At 48.1% G+C, this 22,396-nt stretch overlaps 3 protein-coding genes across 7 annotated transcripts in view; all 3 read right to left on the minus strand.

Moving 5' to 3' along the window:
- The window catches only part of DHX16 (DEAH-box helicase 16), a 16,629-nt gene extending 13,818 nt beyond the window's left edge, over nt 1–2,811 (minus strand). Inside the window, exons 1-4 of one of the 2 annotated variants that reach the window (XM_072641573.1) lie at nt 2,342–2,811; nt 1,165–1,406; nt 869–1,034; nt 427–483 (exon numbers count right to left, since the gene is read on the minus strand). In XM_072641573.1, coding sequence (XP_072497674.1) covers nt 427–483; nt 869–1,034; nt 1,165–1,406; nt 2,342–2,548 — 672 coding nt within the window. In that variant the 5' untranslated portion in view covers nt 2,549–2,811. The other variant, XM_072641574.1, reaches the window with a different exon arrangement.
- Nucleotides 2,812–6,477: 3,666 nt separating this feature from the next.
- PPP1R18 (protein phosphatase 1 regulatory subunit 18) lies at nt 6,478–16,974 on the minus strand. 4 transcript variants are annotated; one of them, XM_072641580.1, is made up of 4 exons: nt 16,883–16,974; nt 13,741–15,414; nt 8,781–8,991; nt 6,478–7,435 (listed from the first exon to the last, which is right to left on the minus strand). In XM_072641580.1, exons 1-4 carry the CDS (start codon nt 16,889–16,891, stop codon nt 7,416–7,418), a joined length of 1,914 nt encoding a protein of 637 aa, XP_072497681.1. In that variant the 5' UTR covers nt 16,892–16,974; the 3' UTR covers nt 6,478–7,415. The 4 variants fall into 4 exon arrangements, with proteins under 4 accessions (XP_072497681.1, XP_072497682.1, XP_072497683.1 ...); XM_072641581.1 differs by lacking the exon at nt 16,883–16,974 and adding an exon at nt 16,562–16,643; XM_072641582.1 differs by lacking the exon at nt 16,883–16,974 and adding an exon at nt 16,558–16,577.
- Nucleotides 16,975–17,715: 741 nt separating this feature from the next.
- On the minus strand, nt 17,716–22,381 carry NRM (nurim). Its single transcript, XM_072641639.1, has 4 exons — nt 21,948–22,381; nt 20,956–21,152; nt 19,297–19,473; nt 17,716–18,863 (listed from the first exon to the last, which is right to left on the minus strand). Exons 1-4 carry the CDS (start codon nt 22,075–22,077, stop codon nt 18,582–18,584), a joined length of 786 nt encoding a protein of 261 aa, XP_072497740.1. The 5' UTR covers nt 22,078–22,381; the 3' UTR covers nt 17,716–18,581.
- Between the last annotated feature and the right edge of the window lie 15 nt (nt 22,382–22,396).

Below are 22,396 nucleotides of genomic sequence, written 5' to 3' on the forward strand. Positions count from 1 at the left end.
CGATGTATAACTTGGTCCTTGAAGAACCAACCACGGAGGGTTTGCAGCAAGCTTGAACATACTTTTCACGTGCAAGCAGTCTTTCTCATGGTTATCCTTTGTACCTCTTGCAGTAGTGTCTACATATAATCCAAACCTCAACTACAACCTGTCTCAAGAACCTGACAACTGATAAGAACATGAGATGCAGAAGTAGAAGGGTCCATATAGATCATCTAGTTCAGCCAACTCATTTTACAAATGAGTTAGAGGAGGCCTCAAATGGCTAAGACACTTGCCCAAGATCACATAGACAGAAGCAGTAGAATGGAGTTTAACCAAAATCAAGTCCTCTGACTCGAAACTCTTTCCATTATAACACACAGGGGATCTTTTCCAGGCATCTAATCTTGGCTCACAAGAGAGGTTATGGGGGATATGACTTACCATTGCTTTCTGGTCTTCTTCAGCCATCTTAAGGCGCTTCTGGGCCTCCTCATATGCCTAAAAGGAGAAATAAGGAGGTAGTTAAGGAACCAGGCTCCCACCCCCACTTCTACAGAATCATAAGGATCATGAAGACAGATTAGAGGTCATAGTACCTTATGGGGAGAATTGTCTATGAATGCAGATGCTAAAATGATGCTTAAGAGACTCTGTACTCAAAAAAAAAAAAAAAAAGACTGTACTCTCCATAGTCATACTTGCCAGAATAACAACAAACATGGGGCTACAAGGATCCAGTTCCCTTCATAAGGACTATCATCTGTGGGGTCACAAATCTGACAATGATATCAGGAGTATAAAACTACAGAGGGGCCTTCCTTGGCTGCCACTCTCTTTCGAGTATCTACATAAATTGTTATGAGACACACCAACAATTATGCACCTTCTTGTCTGACCGCTCCAAAATATTTCGTGTTCTCTCCTTGTCCCGCTTTCGCACACGTTCAGCAAAAGCATCCCGTTCCTCCAGGTCCTGAAGCCGCTCCCTCTCAGTTCGTTCCCACTCATCTTCTGACTCTGGCTTTTGCTCTTTGCTGCTCTCATTCACCCTGCAGATCAGCCCCAGTTTAGGTAAAGTAAGAGAGAAACAGAGTCTAATCATACTCTGACTCATAATTATTGGCTCTCCTACCCAAATTCCACTCCCCTTGGGGAACTTTTTGTTGTCAAGATACTCACTTTGTCCTCTTCTTGTCTCCCTCAGAGTCCTGCTCTTCTTCCTCCTCTTCATGGGTCTTCTTCCTAAGATGTTTCCGTTTCTTGCTCTTTTTTTGGGACCCACTTCTCACTAGGCTCTGGATCTCCCGATCGCTCTCTTCACTTTCCTCCAGAAGCTGGTATGAACGATTCTTCTCTAGCAGAGCCAAAGCCTCACGCTCTGCCACCCGGCCTGGCCTTTCTACAACTGCCTTCCGTGGGACCTAGGAAAGGAAGGGATGACAAAAGGTTATCAGCTGCTAGCTCCATTTGCCTATCTCAGTACCCTAGAGCACTTGCTTCACATCTTTCATCATCTATCCCTTTCCTATAACTCCTCAGTTTCCACACATCCATTTTATTTCCCCTTGTAACCTCCACAAACCAGCTGTCTCTCCCATTAAACTGTGAGCTCCCTGAGAATAGGGGCTGTCTTTTGCCTCTCTGAATCCTCCTAGTTTAGCACACGTGGTGACTGTGATCTCTTCCTACATGTATTCCTATGATCAGAGCTAGCACTAGGATATACTCAATGAAAACAACAGCTTCCCCAGTTGTGTGTGTTGAGGAGCAGTTCAGGTGAGGAATGAGAGGATGAAGCCCTTTTTTTTTGATCCCTGGATCCTTAATGGTCTTTCCCCTTGAATTTCCCATGACATTTTGTCTTGCTTCTCTCTCAAGTGAGGTTGGTGACCCTGCACAGCTCTCCCTCACTCAAATCAAAGTCATGTCATCATGTCATGTCATGGTCCTCTTGGAAAACTAAGGCCACACGCAACGACAACCTGATGGAACCATCCCACCCGCTGCATGCAGATCTACTGGTGTCTTATCCCACAAGTAGACCACGTAAACCCTGTAATGCCCCCTCGTGAGCCCCGCTGATGCCAGCCCGACGTGTGCTGCACTTTGGGGCCCCTCCTGCGCCCTTTCACCAGTTTCATCTGCAGGAGGACACCACATGCCGTCGGTGCCCGTGGGCATTTATGGCGCGCAGGTTCGTCACTATTCACAGCCGCTAACCTCCGCGCCACCGAGAGACGTGGTGGCCACGGACGGACTTCCCTCGTCTCCCAGAGGAGGACATCCGGCCCCGCCCCCACCTCCCCGGGCTTGTCTCCCCGGCCTCCGGGGGCTCCCTCCGCGTTCCCGGAAGCACCTTGGCCCAGAGCCTCAGAGCAAAGTCCCGGGCCGGCCCGCTGAGGTCTAAGGTGCCGGTGTCCCGCAGCCGCTCCACGAACTCGTCGGCCGTAGCACAGCGCTTCGCCGTGCCGATGAGGAACTGCGCGACGTGCCGCTCGCTCAGGCCCAGCACGGCGTGCAGCTCGTCCTGCACCCAGCGCTCCAGTCTGGCCGGGGTCGCCATGGGGACTTGGGCGCGTCAGCCGGCCCCGACTTCCGGCGCTCGGCCCCAGCGGGGCCCCGCGGCCACGGCAATGGTCCCGGCAAAGGCCGCGGCCCGGGCGCGTGCGCTCGGAAGGGAGGCAGAGCGAGGGCCCCTCAGGGCCCCGAGGCGCAAAGCCCGTAGCCCCGGCACCCACCACTTCCGGGCCGTACCGCCAGCCAAGCAGGCAGGAAAATGGCGATACGAAAAGGGACCTTTCGGGAGGCCGAGGACAAGAAAAACTTCCGGTTTGAATTCCTACCCCGTTTCTTTTTTTGGCTTCCCCCTACAGGAGTGGAGGTCTTATTGCATGTGTAGCGGGCGGCGTTACAGGCTTCGCCAGGCTTCACCTGCCAAGAAGAGGAGCATGAAGGATAGAAGTTAGATGTCTAGGAGGACTTCGCAGCAAGGAAAGGCCGGGAACCAGGATCTGGGGAGAGGTGGAAGGGTTAAGTGACTGCCTGCTCTCTCTGTGCTGGGGGAAGCGCCTCCTGGATGAAGTTTGAAGGAAGGATGGGATTTTCTCAATATCAGGGCTTTGGGAATAGTACAGTGGGCATTTGTGGAAGATATATAGAGATGCCCGAGAACTGGAAAATCACCGAGACACTCACTATTATGTCAACTGCCTTGTCCACTGGTAGAGGGGAAATCTCTCAATTAGAGACCAGACTGTAAGGTCTTAAAAGAGATTAGAGCTACAAACATTATATCTTGCACAACTGATTGCTTGGGTAGCAGTGTGTGCCTGAATATTTGAAATAATGGAAACAGTAGTTTCTGATATTCCAGCTCATGAAGTTGATACTGTTGCTTTCTATCTGCACATAACCTTGGGGAAGTTACAGCTTCTCAGGACTTCAGCTTCAATAGCTTTCCCAAACCTTTTCATCCCTCCTCAAAATTCCTGTGACTCCCTCCCTTATTCATTCAACTGAGAACATTAACTCATATTTCATTGAAAAAATTGAGACTGTTCATGGAGAGCTCGTTCTCCTAAGATCATTCGGATAGAATGATCCTTCACCTCTGTCTCACAGATAGTACTTCTTGCCATGGCAAATTGCAACATACAAGAACATTCTCTTCTCTTGCAGACTATCTTCCCTATTCTCTTGTTATTTTTTGGGGGGGAGTGGGGGTGGGGGTGGGGGGGGTGTCCAAGCAATTGAGGTTACATGAGTTGCCCAAAGTTACACAGCCAGTAAGTGTGTCAAGTGTCTGAGGCTGGATTTGAACTCAGGTCTTCCTGACTCCAGAGCCAGTGCTGTACTCACTAGGTCACCTAGCTGCCCATGTTGTTAATCTTTAGTCACTTTTTACCTACTAGCTGCTTCCCTACTTCCTAACAACGTGTCCTTGTTAACCCCATCCTCATTTGATCCATCTATCCTCATAATTGTCCTTCATCTTTCCCCCCTTTTTTGTGGCTACCCTCCTTGAGGTTGTCTACAATGGGTGCCTCTACCTTCTTTCCTGTCTTAACTGTATAGTTTAGCTCCCATCTTCATCATTTAACCAAAACTACCAATGATGTCCTAATTGCCAAATATAGTGACCTTTTCTCAGTCCTCATATTTCTTGATCTCTTTGCAGCCTTTGACACTATAGATCACTCTCTTAAAAAAAAATACTCTTTCCTCTTTAAGTTTTTATGACAATATTCTTTCCTGGTTCTTCTCCCAGTGTGAATGCTTCTTCTTAGCTTACTTTTCTGGATTCATTGAGGGGAGGAATCATTGTGGAGAAGAAGCCCACCTTCCTATCCAACTGCCACCAATAGTCAGATGGGCCCTAGAAGTGGCAACAGGTCTTAGATCACTGGTCCTGTTTCAGGCCTGGCCATTACAGTCATCATCTAGAGAGGTAACTCCTCTGGTGAAAGAGCCAGCCATCCCCAGAAACTGCCAACCAACTGCCACACACAAGATACCTAGAGAGAGAGCCAGAAGGCAGCATGTGTCTGGCAAGTCAGATTATCATTACAACCTTGACCACTATCTCCTTTCGGAACCTATGGGCACAGGTCATGATCCTGAACCTGAGTCTTGGGAATAGCAATGCTTCCAACCTCAGTGCCTTCAGTCATCGTCCTAGGAAGCAAACCCTGTGTAGATGCAGCCTGACAACTGCTCTTACAGGCGTTACAGCCACAGCTAACTGGACCCAATGTAGTCCTGGAAGACCCAGGATTCTTGCTACCAAAGCCCTTGACACTGTAAAATGGTTCATTATCAGAAACCAATGATTTTATCAGTGGAAAGGACATAATCTGCTTTGCCTCTGCACCCTGAAGATCATGAAACCTTTCCAATATGTTATCTCTATTATAATGTGAGCTCCTTGGTTAAGAGTAGGGACTGTCTTACTTTTCTATGTATATCCCCCAGTGCTTAGCACAGTACTTTGCACACAGCAAGTTCTTAATAAATGTTTTATTCATTCATTTGAGTGATGCCCATTAGCCTTGGGTGTCCCTAAAGTGTGCCCTCTTCTCCTTTCCCTTTATACTATTTCACTTAGTGATTCCAAGGATTCAATTACCTCTCAATTGATGACTCTTAGATCTACTTACCTAGCTCCTCACCTCTCTCCTGGCCTCTAATCTCCTGTCTTCAGATGGATGTTCTGCAGACATCTTAAATTCAACATATCCAAAACCAAACTCATTATTTTTCCCTCCAAGACCTCTTCTCTTCCTATCTTTCCTATTATTGTCCACTGCAATCCTCTAACTACTCAGGGCTTGTAGCCTATGTATCATCCTTAACTCCTCACTCTCACTGCCCTCCCCATCCAATCTGTCACCAAATTCTGTTCTTTCTCCTTTTTGTAAAAATCGAACTATCCGTCATCTTGTTCTCTATTCTGACACTGCCACTATCTTGCCTTATCACCTCACACCTGAAATATTGAAGTAACCTCCTGATTAGTCTCCCTGCCGCGTCTCTCCCCACTCCAATCCATCCTCTACTCAACTGTCAAACTGATCTTCCTTAATGCACACATCTGACCAGATAACCCTTTTCTTTCACTCAACAAACTCCAATGGTTCCCTATTACCTCTAGGATCAAATATGAAATTCTTTGGTCTACAAAGCCCTTAATCTTCCGGCCTTCTCCTGCCTTTCTGGTCTTTTTATACCTTACTCTGCAATCCAGCAATACTTTGGATGGAACCCATCTCTTGATTCTGGGCATTTTCAAGAGCTGCCTGAACTCCTGGCATTCTTTCTCTCATCTCTGTCTCCTGGTCATCCTGGTTTCCTTCAAGATCCAGAAAAAATTCCCCCTTCTCTGAGAAGCCTTTTCCAATCCTCCTTAATTCTAGTGCCTTCCTTCAGCTGACTATCTTCCATTTATCCTGTATCTGTATTGTTTGTGCATAGTTGTTTACATGTTGTCTTTGGATCTTATTAAATCTTTCCTTGAGAGCAGGAACTGGTTTTTGACTTTCTTTGTATCACCAGTGCTCAGCACAGTACCTGGCACACAAGTAGGTGCTTAATATATGTTTGTTGACTGAATTTCTTTGTTCATAAAATGAAGATAATTGGACTAGATGAACTCTAAGGGCCCTACCGGGCCTACAATGAATTCCTTTTGGAGCCAGCTACAATAGAACTCCCTACCTCCCTTCTATGGGCTACACACCCTAAGGAGGGAGATTTTCTTAGCTATTTGTGAGGGTATCAGGTCCACTTCTCCATCTTTTCAGCTCTTCTCACTTGATTTTTTTTTCCCCCAAAGCTGTTCCCCCTGCACTGAAGTCTCTTCTTCTGCTTACAACCAACAAAGCTAAAGAGAGTTCAATCTGTTCCCTAGAACAGGGAATGCCCTTCCCTTCCCCTAGAGCATGAAAATCTGGTCAAATTCATGCTTCCCACCCCATAGACTTCTCATTGGAAGAATTAAAGATGTAGCCAGAGAGGCCTCCATTTTATTACAGAAAATTAAAGAAGGAAAAAAAGGCCATAGACAAGGAGATGTAAGGTAGGACCTCATTAGGACCCTCCTGTGTTCCCTTCAGTTTAATTCTGGGTCACTGGAAGAAACATAAGAATTAACTGCTACAAGGGAGGGAAAGATTGAGGTCACCCCTCCTCCTTTTGGAAGACCCAAATAATACTGAACAAGGCAGGGTTAGGGAGGCTAGACATTCAAGAAGAAAGCCAAGCTCCAAACAGTAGAAGGCAAGTGAGAGGACCGCCCACTGGTTGAGTTGTGGTAACATAACCATGGCAGGTGTGATCTGTAAACCTGGAACTTTGGCTGAGTGAGACTTGGCAAAGTGGAAGCTGTAAACATAAGTGGGTGGAGACCCAGGCAGAAAAAAAGTACATCTTTAACCCCCAGAGGGGATGGATGCACCTGTAAACAAACAGAAGGAATGAGGGCAGAACTTCTCAAGGCAGAGTGGCCTGCACTTACCAACCTTGGGGCAGGGTGGGGTGTTGGCACGGTGGGGTTAGCAATGGATAGAGTGCTATTCAGAAGGAAGGAAAATTCTACCTTCTCATGACTCAGTAGGCTTTGCCCCCTTCCTTAGGGGATTTGGATTCTTTGACTCCCAGAGAGCCAAAGGCTCTCTCCTTTCGCTGAAAATGTCTAGAACACATTGTACAACAGTCTGAACCTAAGATCATGAATTAGAGGTCAGATGGGTTCTTCCCCCTTCCCCTCTCCCGACACAGCACAAAGAAGGTGAGGTGAAGGAAGTCCATGGGATTTCTCCTTCCTGACAGCTCATTTTATGGGGTCTGTCAGCACAGCAGCTTCTAGGAAGGATGGAAGATTGATCTTCAACACTCAGGAGTGGGAAGGAGTTCTGCCTTCCCAGTTGGAAAGGTCACCGGCGGCAGGACTCATCTGTGTGAAACAAGAATAAGCAAAAATAGAAGGATTTTTTTGTTCTGGCCTACCCCCTCTCCCACCAACCTCTTAGCCACTTTGGGGAGGAGGGAGATCATTGAAATGGAAAGCAAGAGAGCCAAGTTCTAATCTTGACTTTGCTACTAACTAGTTGTGTAACTATGGATAAGTCACAAAACAAAAGACTTGCATTAAAATGACCTCTGAATTCTTTTTCAGCTCTGACATTCTATGCCTCTATCAGTCAACAAACATTTATCAAGGTACCTACTATGTGCTAATCACTGTACTAGACAAAGGTTCTTAGCATTTTTTGTATCATCATAGTAGATGCTTTAATAATGTTTCTCGATTGATTTACTACAGACAGACGGACCTCATTTTCATTTGGACCTCTTGTCATCATAATGTTAACAACATTCATAACTGAAGAAAATGCTAATGTCAAAATATTTTGGAGATACCTGCCTTTCAGAACTATGACGCAGCAAGCAGGCTGTGCCCTGAGTTTGGCATAAAAATAATCCTTTGCCCCCTGGAATGATCTCACCCTCTGGCAAAATGTACTGTGGAACAGCATTAGGTGTTTTAGCTTTTAGCTCCCCCCATTTCCCAGGGTCATCGATCATACATTCGCAGTTCCTATTCTTTGTCACTGACAGGTATTATACTACTGTTCCTGCCACAGAATTCTGTTTCTGTGCCCCGCAGGGTAGGCACAGTCCCCAAAACTTGAGATAATACTGTTCCCACAGGGTTCCGGAGAATAGTAATTCAAGAGCTAAAAATGATTATGTCATGGTCCAGCCCAGGATGTGTACAAGACCTGTCTTTAGTCTAGCATGCTAAGCCTTCTTTCTTAGGAGGGAAGGTTTCCATATGCATGTGTCATTTTCCTCACTCTGAAATAAATGACATTTCTGTTTGTGTCTCTAGCCTGCTCTGTCTGTTTCTGCTCCAGTCACCCACCAGGTTAGAGGCCAGTTCTGGTCTTGTTGACACTAAATACCATTAAGAGGATAGGAAAAATAAAGATGTGATTTTTTTTTCTCATCCAGGTTCAAAGTCTGAAATCTGTTTATAGATCCTGGGTTAAGAACCCTAGGCAATTGCTAAAACTGTCCTTGTCTTCCGGGAGCTTTCCCCACTCTGTTACTTTCTACTTCTAGGTCCCAGCCTAGCTCTAAAAATGCTAGGTTTGTATAAGGGCTCCAGGTGTCACTCTTCCTCCCAATTTCTCCCACCTAAAATCCCCTTCGATTCTAAGAAGCCTTTCTCACAATAGGCACCAGATGGCAGCCTAGACAAGCTTCACAATCATCACCAGGTAGGGGCAACTTACCTACTATCAGGGCCTTGGTCTGAAGTCCTCCCCGAAGTTCCCTTTGTAGTAGCAGCAACTCCTCCTCATCCTCCTCTTCATCTGGCAGGGATGGGGAGTGACCAGGAGCACTGGGGGCCTCTGGCTCAGGGCCCAACTCCTCCAGCACAGAACTTTCAGAAGGGTACTGATAGGTGGTTTCCAGGGCTGACTCATTAAAAGAAATTTTGAGCTAAGAAGGCAGAAGGAAAGGGAGAAAAGAAAGTAAAGCCAGGAGACCCAACATAAATAAATCAACAGGGGGGATATGGGAGAGGACAGCATTGGACAGATGATGGATTTAATGGACTGGACCTGGACCTCTCCACATCAAATTTCTTTCTCTTCACCTCTACCCCCTAACACAACCATGTGTCTTTCTTCTTTCCAGGAAGAACCTTGGTCTTTGACCTTCCAGTTCCATATTTCCCCTTCTTTTGGTGTCCAGGCCCTTTTCAAACACATTGGGGGCCACTATGGTATTGTGTTATAAATTCTGAATTTGGAGTCTAGGCATTCTAGTTCTTCCACTTACAATCTGTTATAACCTTGGGTATGTTGCTCAAGTTCTCTAGACCTCACTTTCCTTATCTACAAAATGAAGGAGCTGAACTAGATGGCCCTTGAGGTCCCTTCCAGTACTAAACATATGAACCTAGGGCCAAAGTCACTTGTTCCACAAGCCTGTAAGGGTTCTCCCTACAAGCTAAAGGACCTAAGGGAGTCAGGTATCTGGCTCTACTTTCCTAGGTAAAGAGGGCAGGATCAAAGACAGGTTGAGGAGAGGTAAGACATCCTGGGTTTTGAGAAAAGGATAGGAGGGAGAGAAAGACCTTCCCTAAACATAAAGGGGCAAAGATTAAAAAGCAAGCCAATATAACCTTAGGTCACTCCAAGAGTGACTAACAAAGGGGTCAGAGAACACCAGACTGGAGAGCCTACAAGTGGGAGGTGAAGGACGAAGTTTAGACGACCAGAATGGGCAGAAGAGCAGACCCAAAGATAGAAAACCTCAGTGAACAAATCAGCACATGTGCAGACTAAATCCCAGTTATTAAAAGCTGAGCTTCCCAACTCTACCACCCCCCTCCCCCATAAGAAGCTCAGAGCAAGGGAGAGGAAGGGATTAATGCTGAAGGCCATAGAGATTAAGGGGGCAAAACAGGGGAAAACTCCAAGAACCATCTCTAGTCTTCCCAAGGAATCAATTTGGGAAAAATAGTGAAGCCTGGCAACTTAGATATCTTAGGTATTCTTGAGAACAGTGGGGCCTAGAAAGAGGAATATTGTCAGGGACTACACATTAGGGGCTGACGATGAGGGGAATTTGGAAGAGCACTGGACTAGAAGTCAGAGGACCTGGGTCCAAATTCAGACTCAGCTACTTACTACTTTTGTGACCTTGGGCAAGTCACTTCCTTTCCCTGGGCTTCAGTTTCCTCACATGCAAAAGAGGGGAATCAGATCCTGTGTAAATCATGCCCATGAGATGTCTAATGGCCAAATATTTGGTTGTCAGAAGAGGCCTCGAGGGCCACGCTGTTGGAGGCCACAGTCATTGCCCTCTTTCCCCCAAGGCAAACCATAAGTATTATTCCAGCTTCTTTTGATAGACAATTATGGATCTGTCCATCAAAAGGTTGTCCAGACTCTATTTAAATCCATTTATATTTTCTGACTATATCATCTCTAGGGTTAGGCATTCTGCATGCAAATTTGTTATCCTCTTTGTGAAGTAGAACATCCTTTTATTTATCCAAAATTCATAACATTTCCCTTCTTGAGTTAGTTTTCCCCCAGCCCTCATCTTCTCTGACTGGGCTGCTCAGGAATGCGCTGTGGCTCTGGGGGTGACTCACTCTCTCCTCTCCCACCAGCTATATAAGGTCACAAGGGGGCCTGGTGAGGGTATAGGCGGGGCCTCTTCACTCAGCCAAGGGTGCTCTGGGAAGAGGAGATGGGGTTTCAACAATCCCTAAGAATGGACTGGATTGTTGAGGCTGAGATTTATATCTGGATAATGGGGAGGATGAATTTGTTAGAATCAAGTGGAGGTCAGTGGGAGTCGTTAAGGGAAAGCAATGGGATGGGGAATACTTGGAGGTTGGAGTCCATCCTTTAATCACTATGGAGGGTGGGGGTGGGAGATGGACACAAGATTATTCAGTCCATGAAGATAGCAGGATCTTCTGTGGGGAAAAGGACAGGATCCAGAGAACAAGAGGGCTAAGGAGCTATATGACTGAGTCCCACCCTTTGTAAGAAAGCTTCTTTCTCCCTTCCCCCCACTCCTCCTAGACCCTGCTTCCTTCTTCTCTCACCACATCCTGAGTAGCACAGAGCAGGGCCTGGGCATGCAGCCCAGCCCCCCACGTCCATACACCCCCACCACACTTGGCCCCACTAGACTTCCGGTTCCCGCCCTAGCCTTCCTGTTTGGATGATATATTCACTGCTCCCCTACACTAGGACCTAGGCATGTGTCCTCCCCACTACCTCTATCAGCTTTTTTGCCCCTCCCATCCACTTGCTAGTTCCCCTCAAGAACCCAGGCTCTGATGTTCCAATCAGCTGTGGAAATCTAGTAGAAAGAGCACTAGATATGGACTTATAAAATCTGGGTTCCAGTTTTGGGTCATTTACTCTCTGACTGTGGGCAAATCACTTAATGGTACAGGCTCTCTGAACCTCAGTTTACTTATCTCTAAACTTGGACTTGGACCATCTACCTCTCGTGATTGCTGTGAGGGAAAAACTCTGTGGATTGTAAAGCTCTGCATAAAATGTTAGCTTTCCCTAACACCACCTATCTCTAAGCTGGAACAATGTTAGCTACAATAGGATAAAGGATTTCTGTAAAGAAACATCCCAATCAGTAGAGAGGTACCACTTCTAGTTGAGTCTCAGATCTTTCTCCCTGAGGTTTTCCTTAGTCTCTAATACGCCCAAGGTTGTGAGGACAGCAGTCCCTTTCTTCATCACGGTTACTATTCCTTGCCAAGACTCCAACTCCCTACTCTTATTCCCACCCTCAAAATCTTGGCAGGTGAGGTTTCTTCATAACATCACCTTGAAAACTTTATGTGAAGTTATTTCTTCCACTTAGCAGAGCATTTCCTCCCCTTTTAAGACCCAAAGAGTTCATCCCCCAAACTATCTCCTAGCTCAACATCCAAAGATAGGACCTTCATAGTCAGAAGAACTGAGATTGGACTTCCTAAGGGGATAGTGGTGTTGGAGATGCATTCAGCTACACAGAAAGATGATCTATGGAATGAAGTGGTCCTGAGATTGAACCCAATTGGATGATCTTCCTGTTTCCAAAGGGACATTTCCCATTGCCACTGAGAGACTGTTTTCCCACTTGGTAACTATGTAATCTTGGGCAAGTCATTTAACCTTTTTAAGTTTCAGATTTTTAAATCTTTAAATCTGTTAAATGCGAATAATGTTTTATTACCTCATAGTGTTGTGGAGAAAGGAGTTTATAAATCTAAGAGCAATATATAAATGTGAGATTATAACAAGAAAAAACAAAGGCTATAGCAGAAGAGATCATGATACTAGGAAAGACTTCCAAAACTGACAGAAATTTAAAAAAAAACTGGTAGAAATCGCTGACTCTAGAACAGTTCTTATCCTAGAGGTATTTACTTGTATCAGATGTTTTCTAAACTGCTTTTCAGCTTTAACATTCTATGATTCTGTGGCTGTCTCTTAGGACAGAAATTAGTTGGTCTGGGTTGAGGAAGTGACCTTCCATGTTGGAGGGGATGGGGAGGAAGAGAAGGGGTAGAACGGAGGGATGACTCTTGCCAAGAAGGAAAGAGATACTTTAGCTGACCCTACTCCTCCAATTTTGACCTAGTTTTTTCTACTCTCTGAAAGTCTTTACTGAAATCTCTTCTGCTGGAGTCAAACTATTTTTACCCTTTACCCCAGGGCATGCCCTGCAGTGAAAGAGGGTGGGAAAGGGAGGGCAGGTCTCCCCAAACTCTCTACTGATGACAATAGCATCCTCCAACCAGTCTCCACTCCCCAACCCCTGCCTACTCAGCTTCACTCTTTGGCTTACTTCTGATATTTTCCACCCTAGAGGGAGGGAGAGGCCAGAGTGGAAAGCCACAGAGAGGAAAACCAGCTATTGAGCCAGATCTGGGGAAGAAAGGGAAATCCCAGGGAAAGAGGGAGGGGAGAGTAAGGGGAGTATTTTGGAGAAGGCTCTTCTTGTCCTCAAGAGAAAAGACAACTACTGTCTGTAGCTGGGACACAGATGGCATGTACAGCCCCAGGGTCATCGGCTTCAAGCAGCCTCTGTGTCTACCTCACCAGGGGGCAGATTTAGGGTTCAAGGGCCTTCTCTGAAACATTCTGTTTCCTCTGCTGTCACTGTTCTCTTTCTGTTCTTCTACTTTCCTCTCCAGGAGTAAGAAGACATCAATCAAGGCATCATTCAGTCTCCCTTCTCTTCTAGGCTACTAATTTCCCATTTCTGGGAAAATTATCCCCCAAACTTCTTTCTAGTATATTCTTTCCCTAAAATGTAATTTTCTCCTACTGTTTCCCATCTGGATTAAAGGTTTAATTTAGCCCACCTTTTCCTGTCTGGTGGGGTCAGCAAATTCCTCTCTTTCCCTTGAATGGGGAGAAATGAGCAGATGCCCATACAAACTCTGCCAGAGGAAAAGAGGGCAGGAAGAATTCAGTGCCTAAGGGAAGGGAGAGAAAAAGAGACACACCCAGAGACAGAGACAGACTAATCGAGACCATGAGAGAGCATTTTTCCCTGGGGAAAGATGACTGGAAAAGGGGGTTAAAAGAGGAAGTGGGGCGAGACAGTGAAATGTAAGGAGAGAGGACATAGGGAAAAAGACACAAAGTAAGGGGCCCAGAGAGAGTTGGTGAATGGGAGCTAAAAAAGGGCCAGGCTAGACTTCCCTACCTGTTTATGGTGTCTCTCAGGGGACCCCTTGGCGAGGCAGCTTCGGCTTAGACGGAGGTAGCCCCCAAGCACCAGTATCTCCTCAGCAGTGGGGTACCGCTTCTTTCCAGGGCCAGGGAGCTGGGGTTCAGGAGGGGCAGGGGCTGCAGGGGGCCCAGAGCGCCTGGGGTTAACTGTGAAGGTGTGTCCACTGCGGCGTGGGGCCCCTACCCCAGGCCCAGGTTTCACTCCATAGAACAGGCGACTCATCAGCGGGTCCCCTGGGGGCTGAGGAGTTGGTGGGGCAGGGGGTAGGGGAGATACTGAAGGTGGTGGTGGGGGCTGAGGTTCTGCTGCTTCCTCTTCCTGCAGCCCTGAGCCTCCGGCCCCAACTTCCTCAGGTGGTGAGGGGGAGGTTACAGAGTAGTGGCTTCTAAGGGAGCTCACCATCCTGCCTCCATCCCCAGCTTCCTCTACAGCAGCCCCTATCCTCCCTTCTTCGGCCTTCAGTGTAGGCAACAGCAACTTCTGATCTCCAGAGTCTGAAGGTGCTGTCTTCTGCCCTTCAGCCTCCGATCTCCCAGGGCTCCATTCTCGAGCCTTCCCAGAGTTCAGTCTCCATTTCCTTACTTCTAACTGTCTAGAACTCTTCTCTACATCCTCTCCTGAATTCAACCTCATTTCTGCTGCCTCCATTACCCCTGGGCTTCGTTCTCGAAACTCACCAGGACTTAACCTACATCTTTGTGTCTCTAAAAGTCCTGAGTTCTCCCTGGATTTCCTCTGCATTAGTCTCTGTTCTGTCCCCGATTCCCCTGATCTCCCTTTGCTTTCTTCTCCTGGGTTGATCCTCCATTCTCGAGCCTCCAACGGCTCTGGACTCTGTTCCAAGACTTCTCTGGAATTCATCCTCCATTTGTGTATCTCTGTCATCCCCAGCCTCAGTTCTCCACGCTCTCCACGGTCTCCTGAGCTCAGTCTACATTCTCCCATTTCAGATGCCCCAGAGGTCTGTTCTTGAGGTTCTGCTGGATTCACATTTCGTTTTCGAGCTTCCCCAGGGCTTTTCTTCCATTTCCGTGACTCTGAAAGGCTGGAGCTCCTCTCCTCAGTCTCCCTTGGGCTCAATCTCCATTCCAAGGCCTCTGCAGGCCTAAGGCTTTGCTCTGGAACTTCTGCTACCCCCAGCTTCCTATCTCCAGACTCCCCCAGGCTCAGCCTCTGCTCTCTTGACTCTTTTCCCACCAGACTCTGTTCCTGAGCCTCTGCCATGCTGGGTCTCTGCTCTCGGGCTTCCCCTCTCCCTGAAATGTGTCCTCGACCCTCAGGTGGCCTCCGATCAGTGAGCTGCTCTTCCACACCTTGCTGCTGCTGCTGCTTTAGCTCTTGGCGTTCTTGGCGGATGAAGCGATTCTGGTGGACAGGTCCAATGGCCTCTAGAAGGACCACAGGCTCATCGAGTTCAGGAGGTGCTGCATCTGTAGCCTCATTCCCAGGACCTGGTTCCCCCACTGGCACTCCTAGCTTGGCACGGCGTCGCTCCAATAGTCCCCGTTTCCAAGCTGGCATCTGGGCCAGTCGATCCTTCTCAGCCTGCTCCCGGCCTCGAACAGCAGCCTCTTCTTGTCTTCGCCTGGCTAGTAGTTGTAACTTCCAATCTGGGACAGTAGCCATGGTCCCAGTGGGGCAAGAGAACTGGAGGGGAGGAGATGGAGCAACGTCAGGGAGAAGAAAGAAGTAAGAGAACTGGAGAATGAAAGTACTGGTGGGGCAGAGGGAGAGGAAATGTGGCGGAGAGTTTGTGTGGGAAGACAAAGTAGAAGAAAGGAAGAGAGAATCCCCTGGAAAGAGGGAAAGACAGGAAGACTAGGAAAGGGAAGAGAACTGCTAGAAAAGAATGAAAAGAAAGGGAGAATCAGAAGAAATACTGAGGAACTGAACAGAAGAAAAGTAGGGGGAGGGAAGAGACTGAGTGATACAATGGAGGGGAAGAAAGCTGGGAGGGAGAAAGGGAGAAAAAAGCAAGATAGAATATTGGGGTATGGTGGAGGATGACAGAATATTTTAGATGAGAGAAGAGAAAAAAGAAGAGAAGACAGTTTGGAGAAGAACCAGGGGAAGGAACCAAGTGGGTGGCTAAAGGGGGAGATGTGGAGGTTAGGGGAACTCCTGACGTGGGGGGTGAAAAAGCGAAGCCATGGTGTTGGGGGGAGGGAGGATGGACACGGAAAAGGGGAGAGGTAAGGGTGCACCAAAGGGATAGGGGAAAGGGTAAGAAGGGGATAAGGAGAGAGGGGAGGAGGGAACTGTGCAGCAGACCTGCCAGTCACAGCGTGGGCCCTAGCGGACTCTAGCTTCCCCTCCAACCTCTCACCAGCCACGCCCCTCCAGTCCCGGGCCACCCCCTCCTCCCCCCACCGGGCCTACGCACCCCGCCTCTTGGGGCGGGTCTGGGAAAAGACAGTACCCGGGGACTTTTGGAAACCAGGCGGCCGAGCACCCAACCCCTTCTCAGAACCCAGATGTCCACTCCTCCCCCTCGCCCATAGCCCTCCTCCCAGTCCGGGGACCCAGATAACCAGCTCTGGTCTGTCCAGCCCTCTTCACCTCAGTTAGGCACCTAGGTGTCCTCCCCCGTCGCCCTCCAGAGTCCCCTGTCACTCTGACCCTGGGAGCGAGATGTTGCGGTCCCTAGCCTCTCTCGCACTCTACTCCTACTCGCTACACAAAGAAAATCTCCCAGGCAGAAGAAAGAGTGGAGGGGAAAAGGGTGGCGGCCGAAGGTGATGAGGGTGGGGACATCTATCCTCGGAGTCTGAACCCCCCCTCCCAACTCACGTACTGGCAGGGTCCCACGGGGGAGGGAGGGGGTTCGAGGTCGAGAAAGCGTCTGGAGAGGGAGAGAAGGAAGAGAAAGAAAGGGAGCGAGGCAGAGTTGGAGATGGGAGGGAGGGAGGGAGGAAGGAGGGAAGGAGGAGGAGAGATAGACCCAAACCAAGGGGGGCCGGGCTGGGGGCGGCGACCGCTTTGTCTGAGGACAATGGGGAGAGAGAAGGGGGCGAGAGGCGGAACTGGCTTCAAGGGGCGGGGCCTCCCGCCCCCAGGACCCCCTAGCTGGCTCTTCTCTGGAAAGCACTCCCAGACGCGCAACCCCCAAGCTCACCGCTCTCATTCCTCTCTGGGACCCAAGTATCCTGATCCTCAACCTCCAGCTGCCTCACTCTCCTTCGGCCGTTCTGCCCTGCGGGACCCAGGTGTCCTTTGCACTCAACTTCTCCCGGGACTCTCCACCCCCCACCCCCAATCTTTCCTCCCTCCTCTTTCCCCCTCCCAAAGCCCCGGTCCAGGGCGGTGGCCCGTGACTCAGGCCCCTAGGGGGGCCCAGGGAGGAAGCAGCAGCTGCTGGGAGCCGTCCTGCCCAGCCCATCTCCCGCCCTCCTCCCTTCTTAGCTCCCAGAGCTTTATTTTTGTAGGGTCGCTGGTCAAGACTGCCGGGTTGGGAGTGGGGACTGAAAGTGATTGGGGGTAGGGGTGGAGCGGGTCTAAGATCAAAGTCGGCGGGATGGGTGGAGACTCCTGCATGCTTGGCTTTGATTTGGTTAGGGACTGGGCTTCCACCTTTCAAATCAGCGGTCTACTCAACCCTGAGATCATCCAGGTGTTGGCAGGCGGGATTGCTAGCGGAAGAAGTAACTATGCCCCCTTCCTGAAGGTGGGAGACTGGGGCATCCTCAAAATGATAGAAGGCAGGACCTTGAGGAATGGCCGAAGCATAGTGGCCACTGGAGGGAACAGTAGCTGTAGTTACTGCAAGCATTTGCTTTCTTTCCACCCGTCATCCCCACCCCCTACTTTGTAGCTGCTGAGACAGTTGGTCTTAGGCCTATCACTCTACTCTGCCCCTCCCTGTTTCAATTCTCCCTTCCATTCTCTAAGGATCCGGAACCAGCTAACTGTCCAGACCAGAGATAAACACTTGTGACCTTAAGAGGCACGTAAAGAAGACATAATATTTGGATTTATTGGCCAGCTTCTTACATGTTCTTTGGGAAACATGAAGGCACTGAGGTGGGGAGTGAAGAGGTTCTTTCCCCGTCCTCCCAACATTTGCTTCAAGGACATAGAGCCTAAGTGGTGAGGGAGAAATTTTAAAAGGAACCTCAAGGACGCTGAGGGAAAGGCTGGACAATGGGGGATAGAGAACTAAGGAAAGGTACTTCAGTCTGGAGGCTGGAAAACAATTCTGTTCTGGGGTAGGTGAAGATATAAAGGAAAAGGAGGGGTCCCTGAGAATGGGGCTGGGGATCAGTGATAGTAGACTGATCAGGGCCAACCTCTTCCCCTAGGATTTGGAGAGGAAAATAGGCAGAAAGAGGTCTCTAGTTGGGGACAAGCCCAAAATCCTCATTCCTCCTTCAGTACCTCATCTCTCTTTCTAGATTGCATTGAGGGGTCCTTAGGTAGGGGAGTGGGATCCTGGATTAAGGGATACTAAATCTAGAATTTGAGTATGGGCTCCAAGTCAAGGAGCTAGCTGTATACCATATCTAGAGAACCCTGCTGAAGTTCACAGGGAGAGAAACTTGGAGTCTAGGAGGTAGAGCTGGGAATTCAAGAGAGACAGAGTTTGGGGGTGGGGGGGAGGCATCAAAGGACCTAGAAGCATACAGCCCCAAGCTTCAAGGGGTGGCCTCTCAAGTTAGAGTAGGTGTGGAAACCTCAGATTCTGGAGTGGAACTTGGAATCCAGAAGACAGATTCTCTAGGATAACTCTTAGATTTCAGGGAACAGAACTTTGAATGGGGAGTCAGGGCTTTAGAGTCTAGGGACAATAGTTTCATCCTAGGGACTAGATTTCACTTTCACTCAGCATCTACATCTTGGGGCCCAGCAAGTAACTGAAGCTTTCTTTGAAGCTGGGCACGGAGGTAGCGCAAGTCTTGCTGGTCTAGCCCATGTGCCAGGCCCAGGTAGAGGGTGAGCAGTGCAGCCAAGAGGATTCTGTCAAGGCCCAGTCGGGGCACAGCCCACAGCACTGTCAGGAGCTCCACACACACAGGATGTCTCAAGTGCTCAAAGAGTCTCAGTGCCCTAGGGGACTTCAGAGCCAATGGCTCCCCCAGCCCCAGCACATGGTAATATACCTATGGGAGAGGGATGGAAGGACATTAGATCAGAAATTGAATCATTATATCCCTTTGCCTCTAATTCTACTCCCTCAATTCCTTATAAAAGGCTGTCTCTGCTCATCTTCCAAGGTTACCTCTTCCATTTCTCCAAGGATATAAATCTAATCCTCCTTCAATCCTTGGGACTAAGGTCTCCCCTTTGAGCCTAACTCTTGGCTCTTGACTCTCCTACAAATCCATGGGAGCTACCATTTCTAGATTCTGGGGGAGGAGTATGAGATCATGGCTCCATGGTGGGGGGGAAAGAAAGGTAACTGGTAGACCGAGGTGAGGGTGGAGCAAAAACTTGTGAAGATTGGTTAGGGATGGGGAGATTGAAGGTGATTCAAGTCTTAGAAGAGATAAAGAATGATGTCCAAAGGTTAGAGGCCCAGGAACTGGAAATTACCTGTTTGAGGCCCATGAGTTCAGGATAGTCAAAAACCAAGAGGATACTAAAAATGAGAAGCCACGCTATGATGTGCATCACGAAGCAGAGAAGGGGTACCCAGGTCACCCAGGGCTCTGACTGTGCTTCCCAGAGAACTGGGCCCTCTGGCACTGGCTCCCAATAACGCATTATCACCTGAAAGAAACAGATAGGGGATAGCTAGATTCAACTCCCCTTGGAGATGTAATCATTTAATATGTTGAGGGGAGGCTCCCCCCTCACCTCCCACAATGCCACAATACACACACACACACACACACACACATCTCTAGCTCCCTGATGGCTTTTACTTCTAATAATTCATGCAGGGTGCTCCAAGACTGGTTTTCAAACCCTTATTAACAAACACAAATGTTTTTTGATGTCCACTATATGTAGGATGCCATGTTAGGTGACGGAATTACAAGCAAGTATTAGATCATGCTTTATTTATTTTTCTTAAGCCTCAGAAGTGGGGGGTAGATATCTCTCACTGCTACTCTAAAATCCTATCTGGATCTCAGACCTTGCAATCAATCAACAGCATTTATTAAGGGCCTACTACATGCCAGGCACAGGCAACAATGAAAGTCTCGTCCATGAGACTCCTATTCTATAGGAGTGAGAAGTACATATAAAATAAATACAAGGGGCTCAGGAAAGGTCTCATGTAGGAGATGTGCTTGAGCTGAGCTTCAAAGGAAAAAAAAGATTCTAGGAGGCATAGGGGAGGAAGCATGGGGTGGGGGTAGGTGGGAGGGGAAAGTTTGTGCAGAAGTCCAGAGATGGGAGGCAGAATTTTGTGTGTGGGGGGGGGTGGGGTGGGGGGGATTGGGAGTAAAAGAAAGACAGAGAGAGAAGGCCAGGCTAGACAGACATAAGCATATGAAGGACAACAATGTAAAATAAGAGTTGGAAAGGTAAGTTGGAACCAGACTGAGCAGGGGCTCTAAATGCTAAACAGGGAATTTCATATTTGATCCTAGAGGTAGTAGGGAACCACTGAAATTTATTGAGCAGGCTAGTCCTGTACTCTAGGAATATCACTGGCACAGTGTGGAAGCACACAGGAGAGAATAAATGTTTTAGCATATTTATAAGATGTATGATCACTGCCCTAGAGGAGCTTACAATTTGGTTACAATATGTATCTAGAGATAAATAATAAAGCAACATATAATTATCAGGCATATATATATCATATGTGATAAAGGTCTATGGCAATATGTCATATTAGAAAAAGGACCTCAAAAGAGGGAGGAGATCAACAATAAAACTATGGTCATTGGTAAAGACTTCTTTGAGGAACTAGGAGATGAAGATCAGGCCTTAAAGGCATATGCAGGTTTTGGAAAAGAGAGGAGGTGGTAGGCATTCCAAGCAGGGGGGAATGGGGAGGAAAAAAGAAGGGGGTATGTTTGGGAAACAATGGGCCTACTCAGTCTACAGTAGGGAAGTAGTGGGAGCTGCAGTTAGAGAGTTTAGTGATTAGAATGTGCAGAGGTTTGAATGCTTCCAGCTCATTCTCTGTTAATTCTCAGTTTACTCAGGAACCCAGGCATCTGGCACCCTCATCCCCAGGCTTTCCTTTCCCCAGACCCTACTTCTCTTGGGGACCTAGCTGTCTAGTCCCCATACCTGCAGGGCCAGGGCAGTGCAGGCCACATAGAGTGACCTCTGTAGGACCCCAAAGCGCTGGGCCATCCATGTCTTCACAGGCTCTGTTGCCATAAGACTGTGCTGCCCCATGAATAACAGCACCAGTCCCAGGTCCTGGGCTAGAGCTGCCAAGATGCCAGGGTCCTGTAGGGCAGTCAGCCATTCCTGTCGAGAATCTTAGGATGGGGGGAGACAGGATATCAAAAGGACAGGGAAAGATCACCGTTATTCTAAATATCTCCTTTGAATCTCAGGCCATGTCCCCTAATTCCTGATGTCACTCAGAGAACCTGTCTAGACCATGCCCCTATTACTCTCCATTCCCCATGATGTGGCTTTACTTCCCATCTCCAGCAATTCCCTTAGGGCTAATATATAGAAAAGGAGTTTTAAGTGATGCTGGCTGAACCTTTCAGAAAGAAGTTGACTGAGAAGAGGATTTGGGAGTTTCTGAGAAGTCTTTTAGATCAAGAGGTTGTTAGTGCCCAGAGGCTTGAAAAACCCCAACCCAAACCTATTCACTTCTGCTCCACCTGTGAGGAAAAAGAAGTCAAACCTAGGAGTTAGGAGAGACTTGAGTTCAAATTATGCCTCTGATGCTTACTAGCTTTGTGACCATACAGGGGCAAACCATCTAGACTGAACCTTCTGTCTCACAAGATCAATTTAGTTCGTAACTTAAAAGCTGTGTTAGTTATCACACCCTGCTCCTACACTACTTGCCTACTTTTACTTTTTAATCCTTTTTCTCACTCCAAAGCATTCTTCCCCACATAAATTTCCCATCCAAGTATGCATCTTCCCCTCCAGAAACTCCCCAGAATTAAACTCAGTTCTTCTATCAATTTTCTACCCACCTCCCTTCCTTTCCGTCTGACTCCCCTCCCTCCCTTTATACTTCCTTCTTTCCGCTCCACCCCCTTCTCTACTGCCGCACCCTCCTCCGAGGCTTCAGCTCCAGCACCACTTACCTGGTCCCAACTTCGGAGTGCCCCCGAGCAATGGTTGCAAAGATGTGAAGCACACAAACTCTACTCCAGTGCCAAAGGCCAGAACGAAAGAGGCTAAGGCCACAGAGACCAAAAGCAGCGCAGGGGCCATGGCCGGGCGAGCAGAACCAGGGACAGGGGAGGAGCCAGCAAATTCCCGCTACACTAGCCTGCCCGCCTCTGGTCACGCCCACAGCCCCAAGCTAGTGATAGTAATTCGAGTTTTTTGGGCTGAAGTAATTCGGTACGGTTTAATGAGAGACTAGAGCTTAGACGTAAGCAGCGTTCTAAAGTGAAACTTAATAGTACTTTAGTTAGGCACCCATATTCCCTCAAATCTTGTTAGGTTCTGCGTATTTCTCCAGGTCTTCTGAAAAGGTTCTCACATTGGGCCTTCATAAGCCCTTGTGTCACATCTCCCATCTCAAAAG

This window comes from Notamacropus eugenii, chromosome 2, assembly GCF_028372415.1.
Source record: "Notamacropus eugenii isolate mMacEug1 chromosome 2, mMacEug1.pri_v2, whole genome shotgun sequence".
Classification (NCBI taxonomy): domain Eukaryota; kingdom Metazoa; phylum Chordata; class Mammalia; order Diprotodontia; family Macropodidae; genus Notamacropus; species Notamacropus eugenii.